The 11,439-nt window shown below is 44.5% G+C and overlaps 1 protein-coding gene across 1 annotated transcript; it reads right to left on the reverse strand.

Moving 5' to 3' along the window:
• Window positions 1–525: 525 nt before the first annotated feature.
• TEX36 (testis expressed 36) lies at window positions 526–10,970 on the reverse strand. The gene is made up of 4 exons (XM_019988589.2): window positions 10,793–10,970; window positions 3,935–4,066; window positions 3,210–3,290; window positions 526–2,229 (listed from the first exon to the last, which is right to left on the reverse strand). The coding sequence occupies exons 1-4, from the start codon at window positions 10,841–10,843 to the stop codon at window positions 1,921–1,923; spliced, it is 573 nt and encodes a 190-aa protein (XP_019844148.1). The 5' UTR covers window positions 10,844–10,970; the 3' UTR covers window positions 526–1,920.
• Between the last annotated feature and the right edge of the window lie 469 nt (window positions 10,971–11,439).

Raw genomic sequence — 11,439 nt, forward strand, 5'->3', positions numbered from 1 at the left:
GGACATCTAGGTTGCTTCCATGTCCTGGCTATTATAAACAGTGCTGCGATGAACATTGGGATACACGTGTCTCTTTCCCTTCTGGTTTCCTCAGTGTGTATGCCCAGCAGTGGGATTGCTGGATCATAAGGCAGTTCTATTTCCAGTTTTTTAAGGAATCTCCACACTGTTCTCCATAGTGGCTGTACTACAAATAATAAATGCTGGAGAGGGTGTGGAGAAAAGGGAACCCTCTTACACTGTTGGTGGGAATGCAAACTAGTATTAGAATATTTTTAAATTTATTCTAAGAAGTTTATCCAGGTAAATACAAGATTCGCATATAGAAATCAATAGCCTTTTTTATGCATCAGATAAAACTAACCAAAAAGTATAACTTAAACACACACACACATATACATTCAAAATAGCCACATTTCACAGTACACAGGAATAAACATAGAAAAGAAACATGTCGTACTTTTGTGACAAAAATTATACAACTTTATTAAAGAATATAAAATAATATTTGAACAAATGGGGAGATATACCATGGTATAAAGATGTCAATTCTTCTATAAATTAATATCTCAATTCAGGGAAATCCCTATCAAATTGCCAGTGGACTTGAAACCTTATTCTAAAATTCACCTAGAAAAGATATGTAAATAGAAACAAGTTAATTTTGATACAGAATGAGAGTGACAGTGTTCCATTCAAAGGGCGATAGAAATGACCCCTGAGTGGGTAAAGATGGTCCGCTTCACTAATAGAGGAATGCAAAATAAGATATGAAGATAGTTTTTGTCCTTCGATATCTTTCAATATCTAAAAGATAATTTTGTGGGGGAGAGAAACAAAAACTCACAGATACTGTTGGTGGAAGTTTAATTGGTCCAGTCTTTTTTTAAAGGTGATTTGGCAGATTAAAACCTTGTGCAAGTAATTCCCTGGTGGTCCAGAGGTTAAGACCCCATCCTTCCAATGGAGGGGTTGCGAGTTCAATTCCTGGTCAGGGAACTAAGATCCCAAATGCTGCACGGTGCAGCCGAATGTTACAAAACAAACAAATAAAAAGCATGCATATGGTTCAATCCAGCAGTAACAAAGCTAACTTTTAGGGCTGACTCCAGAGTACATGTAAATACCCACCCAAAGAGCCTGATCAAGCATGTCATGTAGCACCAAGTCTTTCCAGCCCCAAACTAGAAACAATTCAAGTGCTCATTAGGAAGACAGTTTTTTTTATAAACATGGCACATCCAACTTAGGGAATACAGTGCAGTAGTTTAAAAAGCAAACCAACCTATTCCTATTGACGTTGCCAGAACTTCAAGCTCACTTATGTACTTGAAGAATGCGAGTTCTATGAAACAGTTTATGTTCAAAATCTGTACATAGCTGTGCACGTACATGTGATTGTAAATGTACAGAACAAAAACAAACGGTGAGCTTTTTCTCTGGGGACAAGGATTAGAGATGCAGTAAAATCAGAGGGGCTCCAGCTTCCTCCATTTTCCTTGAAATTTCAAGATGAAAATGTAAGCCTATATTAATCATGTAGTTTTAAAACTCTCCCTGAAGTTAATGTGGCAATTTTTAAATTTAAGCACATTTTCCTTTCAAACATATTCATTTAAAATGTGTATATCATCACATATCTTTATTTTATAAGGGCCTGAATATTTTTCAACCTTATTAAAATCATTAGAATATTTTCAAGGTGGGGGAGTGGTAAGGTTATCTGTTGCCATTCTGGTTTCTCTATATAAGGACTTTAATCTTTATGTTATCACTGCAAGAAAACATCATCTCAGCATTACAGCACATGTAGTCTACATTCTCTAAATAATTCTAAACAAATCTGATATCGAACATCAGTGTTGCATCAGAAAACACATACTTGTAGAATGTCCAACGAAATACCAGTATTGCAAAACATCAGGGATCTTCTGGAAGGGTTAGTGGAGAACTGGTCTTTTTGTTAATCAGGAACCTTACTTTTGGATTCTTTTTCCAAAACTCTGTATAGCTTTGCTGGGGCATAAATTTAAAAGTGTTCCATATCTCATGATGATGTCTTGGAAAGCGTCTGAAAATTGGGACCACCCCAGCTTCCTTATAAACATATGATATTTGGTTATTTGAAAAGCCATCGAGACAAGATGGAACATAGTCACATGCCCAAAGATTGAAATTTCTTGAAACGTGTTGCCTTTTTTCTGGGGAGATCTTCTTACGTCCCAAGCCCTGGAGAAGGATCACAAGCAGATTAGGAGGAAGATATTCAAGGCCGCACAGTTTGGAAGTCTTTAATAAAGCCACCTCCACGACATCTTGTGTTTAAATGACCACTCCTACAGGAGGCATCCTCTATCAACTTGTGGGAGGCTGTAAATTGACAAAACCTCCTGATCTTCACAGTCTTCAACTCCCACCCAAGGGGCTGGGCTTCTAGAGACATGGAGGACTGAACCAAAGAGACCCCAGCCTGGACAGCCAGGAAGCCCGAGTAGGTCCTCTACACCCATGCGGCTGTATCCACCTCAGGCTGCATCCCCAGCACTCAGTGGGAGGGCTCTTATTCCGAGAGATCCGGGGATTCTCTCCCATCCCAGAGGATTCCCAGTGAAGGAAGCAGCACCTGGGTCTCTACCCACAGGCTTCCTCCTCAAATCTTACTAATGTGACCATTAGAAAATTTACAAATTACATATGCAGCTCGCATATCTATTTCCATTGCACAGTGCTGTGTTAACCACCACCAACCAGCGCTATCAGACTTGGTTTTTTTCAGTGATGGGGAAACACCATCTCCAGGAACAAGACAACTACAGTTAGTAGGGACTCCTTCTTTATATCATGAAAATTCCACATCCATTCCTTTGAGCCTCCTTATGGGTCCTGGCTCTGCCGTCCAGAGACACACATAGGCAATCCCTCCTTCTCATGACAGATCTTCACAAAAAAAGCTCACAAATTAGATGGTTTATGGGAAAGCACTTTGATAAGCATGAAGTTCACACACACACAAAAAAACCTAGGCAGAAGGGAGGCTGGTGTGGATTTTGAAAGCCATGTGGGAATTTGAGAATTTATGCTTTTTATTCCCTCTGGTAACCTGTTATGAGGCTTTAATTTTATTCCAATTTTGAGGCCAGAAAATCAAGAAAATCAAGAGCCCTGATGTCGCTGTTCATTTTTTTGGCAATGTGGAGAGAAATACTCACAGAGTCAAGGTAGAACCCAGAGTCCTGAAAGCTGTGACGATTGTCGTGAGCAGAGAAGGGGAAGTTGTTATTTACTGCTTGCTGGAAAAGAGCAAGGGGAGAGATAAAAAGGCACACATCAGAACCACAGCAGGCTTCCAGAACCTGCCTACAGTGGCCTGGAAGGAAGACGGAGGAGGCAAGTTGACCTCTAAGTGAGAACTAAACCCATCCACAATGATGGAGCAAACAGCACAGGGGTGAGGGCTTAGGTGTGCACATCAGCTCAAGGCTTTGAAACTCCACTTCATTGCCAGCTTTCTTAAAATTATAACAAGTTCTCTTTAAAATATCTTATTGAGAGGCAAGGAAAGGAAAGTGAGTAGGCATGGAATTGAAGACTGGAAAGGAATTCTGAAGCCATCTTCTTCATCTGGCCAATAAGGATCCTAGTAGACCAGAGCTCTCTGGTCCAGGGCTGCTAAGTGTGAAGTCAACCCTGCTTCTACCACCGGCCATTTGCAGCCCCTTAAGCTGCTCGTGAACTGGCCAGGGAGGTAGACATGGATGTCTGGACCAGGAGGTAGTTCCTTCTAGAGAGTATTTGAGGAGCCATGGTGACCAACTATGAAGTGAGGATCCTGCCAGAATGTTGGGATCCAGGGAGAGCTAGTGAGCAGTTCCCTCCAAGCAGTACCACCCACTTGGAGAGCCACGGGGGCACGTGGCCAGCGCCCTGGACTCACCTTCTCCCGCACTTTGTAGATCGGCGGAAGCTTCTCCTCCACTTGCCGAGATAAATGTGGACTGTGGGACTCTTTCAACATCGTACTTGTGATGGATTCTGGCGTCTTTTGTGTTAGTCCAATGTGAGGGAACTGGAAAAACAGCACACGCCTTGATTAAAACCAGACACATCTGAATCTCAAAGCCAAGTATCAGGGCTTCCTCTGTAAAAGGATTAAAATGCAATTTGGGTGCTTCTGGCGTGCGATGGAAATGGCATAATTTTCGTAATTTTCAAGTATCCTTTCCAAGACAAAAAATATTGTCATGGCCCAAGGCCACCACTGCCGGCCGTTTCAAGTTACAGGGGCCACCCTGCTGCTTGGAGCCTGGAAATGGTTTCGTGGCCTGGTAAGTGGGGGGTGCGGTCCCATGAGAGGGAGCCAATGAGCTCCAAGGAGACAGAGTGTGTTATTTGAGACCTTCCTGGTGGTCAGGGAGTGCCCCATACTTGGGGCCAAGCATTCAGCCCATGTTCCCAGGGGTGAGCCAACCTCCTGCAGGTAGGGGGTGCACCTTAGGGCATAGGAATGTGAGAAGGGTTGTGTTGAGTCTCTACAGAAAATGTAGGATGGTAGAGGGTGGGAAGATTATTTGGATGCCAGGGGTGAGCTGGGAGTGGGCTTTTGTATCTCTCTGTGAACAGGAGGGAAGGAAACAGGACTGGGTTTAGGGAGGAGGTCCCAAAGGAGGTCTAGACCAACCCCATAGGGAGCTCTAGACACGGAGTGGCTTCTCAGAGTCAGCCTGATGGAGTGAGAGGACCGGACCCTTGTGTGCTCTTGTCCATCAGTCACTGGGTAGGAGAGGAAGGCCGAGGACCCAGGAAGCAACTGACCTTGAGGAAGCAGCTCTTTTCAGCCAGGGAGTATCTAGGGTTGGACCCCTCCCCCCACCAAGCCACACTTAGGCCAGGAGTCCATTCCCAAAGAGGGATGTGGGCCCTGCTTGATGGCCACTGTAGCTCACCCCAATTTTACATAAACAGCACCTCTTAAAAGCCACTCCTACAAAGTGGCCTTTGAAGTGGCGATCTCTAGGAGAGAAGTATGAATGGAAACTAAGATACAAACAGAAGGCAAGACCCCAACTCAGCAAAAATTCTTGCAAAGGGAGGTAACATAATGTGGGGGTGGGTCACAGACAATAGATTCAACGTCCCTGGGTCCAATCCCAGCTCTCTCTCCTAGAAGGTCAGCCTTCCGCAAGAGACTTAATTTTTCCAGATCCCAGTTTCTTTATCTGTAAAATGGGAATAATAATAACCTACTTGATAGAGTGCACGCATGATAAGTTGCTTCAGTCATGTCCAACTCTTCCTGACTCCATGGACTGCAGCCCACCAGGCTCCCCATCCACGGGATTCTCCAGGCAAGAATACTGGAGTGGCTTGTCATGCCCTCCTCCAGGGGATCCTCCCAACCCAGGGGCTGAACCTGCGTCTCCTGTGGCTCCTGAATTGCAGATGGATTGCTCACCATTGAGCTCCTGGGGAAGCTCCACCTGATTGAGTAGATGTAATTAAAAGAGAAAAATGCACGCACCCAGAGAGTGTTCACTAGCTGTTGACAGGTTCTATTCTTGCTCACAGCTGTCCCCTCCCTTATCGCCAAGCCCACTGTCACACCAAAGGCCAGTCCCTCCCTGTCTTTGGGATTACAATGACATTGGTTAACACTGTTGTTTTCTCCCATTCCTTTTCAAGTCATGATATAACTGTACATATAACTATGGCTTTTGTTTAATCTCTGCACAAGAGCGCATTTAGTATGCTACTATTTATGTCAAAAGGTGGAGAGATTATGTCATCTGTATGGTACACTCAGTGGGGCATTTTTGGCAGAGAAAATGAGAAGCAATGGTTTATACGACACATAGCAATATGGAGAAGAAGAAACAGAATGAGCTCTGTAACCCAACACCATTTACGGAAATAAATAATCCATGCACACAAAACAACACTACATAATTTCCAAGAATACATCTCAGTAACAGAGTTCCTATTAAACACGTGTGAGTGGCTGCCCATGGGGTGAGCAGAGCAGGGACAGAGATCAAGGGCAAGGAAGTGACCACATGAACCAGCCACCATCATATGGACCGGCCCTGCTGTGGATGAATGACAGGGTCCCTTTGGAGGAGCGCACCAGGGAAAAGGAAGGCTTCCTTGCCATCGTTTAAACATTTCTTAATTGAGTGCATCTATTACACTGTCTCATTTTCCACAACAAAAATAATCGTCTTTGGTTTTGATTAGAGTTATAATACTTGCTCATGGCTTTAAAAGTTCAGACAATAAAGAAAAACACAAGGACGGAATCTCACGCAGATTGTATAGGGCTTCCTAGGCGGTGCTAGTGGTAAAGGCCCCGGCTGCCAGTGCAGGAGATGTAGGAGACGTGGGTTCCATCCCGGGGTTGGGACGATCCCCTGGAGGACGCCATGCCAACCCACTCCAGTATTCTTGCCTGGAGAATCCCATGGACGGAGGAGCCTGGTGGGCTACAGTCCATGGGGCCACAAAGAGTCAGACGCGACTGAAGCAATTTAGCATGCACATAGGATTGTATTATAAATGTGATTTCAAAAAATTACAAATACCTTAAAAAATTTAACAGTTAACTTTTGGGAATTCTCTGGCAGCCAGTGGTTAAAAAAACAAAAACAAACCCAGTAACTTTTGGTTACCCTCTCCTTCCTCTTCTTGTCATCCTAGATTTAAAAAAATCACAATAGCTCTCATATATTCCTTCACAAACACCTGTACCTACAAAGGGGACTTACCTAGCTATACAGAAATTGGACAATGTAACTCATACTATTTTGTACCTCACTTTCCTTTTTTCCCATTTTTATTGGAGTATAATTGTTTTACAATATTCTGTTAGTTTCTGCTGTACAACAAAGTGAATCAGCTATGCTGCTGCTGCCGCTAATCACTTCAGTCGTGTCCGACTCTGTGCGACCCCATAGACGGCAGCCCACCAGGCTCCCCTGTCCCTGGGATTTCCTTCTCCAATGCAGGAAAGTGAAAAGTGAAAATGAAGTCGCTCAGTCGTGTCCAGCTCTTAGCGACCCCGTGGACTGCAGCCCACCAGGCTCCTCCATCCATGGGATTTTCCAGGCAAGAGTACTGGAGTGGGTTGCCATAAGCATACATATATCCCCTCCCTTTGAAGCCTCCCTCCCACTTGCCCATCCCACCCCTCTAGGTCATCACAGAGCACCAAGCTGAGCACCCTGTGCTCTACAGCATAACTTGCTTTTCTTGCTTAACATTGTTGTTCTTATAGTTCAGTCGCTCAGTCGTGTCCAGATCTTTGCGACCCCATGGATTGCAGCACACCAGATTTCCCTTCCTTCACTATCTCCTGGAGTTTGCTTAAATTCATCACTTAACAATATACCATAGAAAATTTTCAAAGTCAACCTATCCATTTCTAATTCACTCTGTATTATATACACATTTTTTTATGTTTTTAAAGCAATTTTCAAGTAAGTATAAATAATACAAAGGGCCTCCAAACTCAGAGCCTTTCCCTTTTCTCTACCTCCAATCTGCTTTTCCAAGTTATGGAGAATCAGGCCATGGGTAGGGAGTTTTTCTACATCTAGAAGGGTTCTTCTCACCAGCTGAATGACAACTGACTTAAGTTCATTTGTATTCTGCAACACTATGGACTAAATCACTGTAAAAAAAAGTGGCTCTAGCATTTTAATTTCACTCTTTTAAAATATATATTTAATGGCTATAACATGATAGCTGTGAAATAAACCCTTCTGTTAGATATTGTAACCATGAAATATAGCTTTTTAACTAGTTGGCAGTGAAATTTTTGCTGCATTCAATCACTCAATGACTTAAATATTAAACAGGAAGGGGAACGTGTGTGCAGAGTGCCTTTTCTACTCAGCAACAGCCAGATCACCACCAGCAAGGTCAACTGTGAAATGACTGTCACCTCCAATGTGGCAATTACTGTCTCCCAAATGGGCTGCTGCTGAGGCAAAACCAACAATTTCTTTAATTTTCCCAACTCATCTAAAAGTTACTTAGGGAAACTTCATGTCACCACTGTTCTTTTTATTCTCTTAGGTGCCGGCAGCAGAAAGGAGACCCACACCGTAGGCTCTGGTTAGACTTTGGGGAGATAAAGTCTTCCTTCTTAAACTGGTTCCTGGTACATTCCTAGGATCCCCAGTAGGAGACGCCATGCTCTTTCTCGATTTCTCCCTTATTATAGAACACTGACTTTGGAGTAGCAACATGGCTGGTTTAAAAAATACCTCCCGAGGATTTCCTTGGTGGCTCAGTAGTTAAGACTTCACACTTTCAGTGCTTCCACTGCAGGGGACGTGGGTTCAATCCCTGGTCAGGGAGCTAAGATCGAGCTAAGATCGAGGCTTGGTCAAAAAAATAAAAACCCTCCTCCAACTCCCTTGCAGCTAAATTGGACAGTGACCCTTGAAATGAAAGCCTAAGTCTGTGGGTGGGGCTCCTGGGAAAGCGATTGCTTTCTCCAGGAAAAGGGGCGGATGCAACTGACAGGCTTTTTGCAATTCGCTTTCTCCTCATTTACCTGCCTGAGCTGACACCACACTGAGGGTGATAGGAGAGGCTGAGAAGAACCTGGGCCTCCAAAGACATCCCAGGGCATCTGTACCAGCCCTGAATTGCCTCCTTCTGCCCTGGTTGTTGATTCCAAGCAGGGCCCTGGGGGCCTCCAGGCCCAAAGCCGTTCTGTGTCCCCCCATTTCTTTGATGTCAGGAAATAGGTTTCCTTCAGCCTGCAAGACTTCCCTGAGTTCTAATGGGCAGACTCAAGCAGTTGTTAATTAGGAAAGGAAGGGGACGTGAGACCAGGGAGAAACAGTCAGGAGAAACGACACTGTAGCCTTGGGGCAAGGTCCTGGTTCCCCACTGAGGGATGCACACCACAGCAGCTTTGAGCTCGTTTGCAAATACTGAAACCCCTCAGGAGGGAGAAGTCAGTGGTTAACGACAGTATGCAGCCCACAAGGGCATCGACCTCAGACCGGTTGGACCCGAAGGTTGATGATGCTGACTCGAGCTTAGCTCACCACCAACCCATCAGAAGAATGTCCACAAGCTGATTACACCCTGTTTGATCCATTACTATAAAACTTCTCACTATCTTCTCCAAGCTGGGACGTACGTTTTCAAGGCAGGAGTCCACTGTGTTCCCCTTTGCCTGGCAAGGTTATAAAGTTATCCTTTTTTACTTCACCCAAAATCCTATTTCTGAGATTCGATTCAGCACCGGTGCACAGAGCAGCTGAGTTTTCAGCATCACTGTTACTCAAGGAACACAAACCCTTTTCTGGTGAAGGCTCTGTAGTCAGCTTTTTATAATAATATTCAGTCAAACATAATCCTGATACTGTAGATGATAAAAAGAGGCCAAGCTATTTAGTCTGAGAAGCTTACACTTGTTTCTTCCTGACCAGTTAGTGTAGGTAGTTCACTCCATTTCCCATCTCACTTTAGCTGCCAGGAAACTCAGAGTCAGATTTCTTTGACTCCAAATATCTATTGGTTAAGCAATATGGCCTGCGAATTTATGTTACGTATTTTATATATTTTCCATTTTCTATGTTTCTATGTTATATATTTTCCCAGTCTCAGCCTCTTAAAGTATATTTAATCTGGTTCTGAGGTTTTATTTTTATATACCTTATACTTTATTTTGAATATTTTCCATTCATTACTTTAAACCTTTGTGGAATGGAGCAGGGTATACAACAGGAAAGAATATCAGTATAAATATATATCCTTTGAGATCTGCAGGGGATTGGTTCTCCTCGTCCCATCTTGTGGGTACCAAAACCCAGATATGCTCAACTTGCTTAGTTTGCCTTTGTGTCCATGGGTTCTGCACGGTGGACACACGTACTTCTATCACATATATTCATATATACTATGTGTATAATAGTAACGGTGCTTCCATGCATTATGCTAAGCACCTTGTATCAATTGTCTCATTCATCCTCACCATGGCCTCTTACCTTGGTATATTATGCTCCCATTTAACAGATAAAGAGACTGAGATTAAGCCTTCAGGCCCCAATTTTCCAAAATATTTTCCATTTTTTTCCTTTTAAACAAATCTTTAAACAAATTTATATGTATTACTGCCCTAAAAGAGATTAGTACCACTGTTTTCTGTGATACAGCCAGTGGGAAAAAAAGACAAAGATACCAGGTCCATGGAATTTATATTCTAGGAGGGAGAGAAAAGTCACACATATAATAAATTAGTATGTCAGAAGATGCGTGCATGCCTGCTAAGTCACTTAAGTCGTGAACAGCTCTGTGTGACCCTGTGGACTGCAGCCTGCCAGGCTCCTCTGTCCATGGGATTTTCCAGGCAAGAATAGGAGTGGGTTGCCATGCCCTCCTGCAGGGGATCTTTCCTACCCAGGGATCAAACCTATGTCTCTTATGTCTCCTGTATCAGCAGGTGAGTTCTTTACCACTACCGCCACCTGGGAAGCCCATGTCAGAGGATAGATGTTATAAAAAACAGAAAAAGCAGAGAAACACAGCAATTACTACCTCGTGAACATTCACAAGATACCAGTCTGCTGAGTGGTTTATGCACAGACTAATTTCATTTGATCCTCCAAGAATCGGATATGAGATTCCCATTTCACAGGTGAAAAAACTGACACGGGATGAAGGGATTTGTCAGACGTCATACTATGGGAAGTAGCAGCAGTAGGATCTGAGCTCAGTTCTGTGCCTGACCACACCCCTGTGGCCTGAGAAAGGCGAGAGAGGGTATCACGCTTCTTACCCATCTTCCATCCTTGTCTAAGGGTGGGTTGAAGCGTCTCCCTTTGACCATTTTGTGCGGGAAACTGAAAGGGGCTGAGACTGGCGCTCTTATCCCTCCATGGCCTCATGAGCTGTGCGCCTGGGAAGCCACTCCTCCTTGTTCCTGGCCTCTAATTCGCAGGCTCTACCTGGAAGGGAAGTCCGGGAGTGGTCCCTGTTGTCATAGCATCAGAGCCCACCCATCACAATGGGGCAGTGGGTCCTCCAGCCACCCTAGGGCTCCTGCTGCTCCGCAGAGTGTGAGTCCCAGGGCCCCAGGTGAGGAACCCCAAACACAGGCCAAACAGGTGGGGCACCAGATGGTCCTGAGGCAGTGGCCCACTCCACACCCTCCAAATCCTCGAACAGACGACTTCTGCATTGAATGTCTTCATGGTCACCATCTGCCCCAGCCTCTTGGTCTTCAGAGAAATGAGGTGACTCTGCCTTGTCTACAGCCATGGCATGACACCGGGTCAGGACCCAGGTCTCCCCACGGGCTCCTTTCACAGCTGCTTCCCTGCCCAGTTGGGGCTCACTCACTGCGCACTCACCATGCTGCATGCAACTAAGACCGTGAGGAAGAGGCAGTCATGAGTCATTATTCAGTGCCAGGTGCTGCGCTGA

The sequence above is a fragment of the Bos indicus genome, chromosome 26 (assembly GCF_029378745.1).
Source record: "Bos indicus isolate NIAB-ARS_2022 breed Sahiwal x Tharparkar chromosome 26, NIAB-ARS_B.indTharparkar_mat_pri_1.0, whole genome shotgun sequence".
In the NCBI taxonomy this organism is placed as follows: Eukaryota; Metazoa; Chordata; class Mammalia; order Artiodactyla; family Bovidae; genus Bos; species Bos indicus.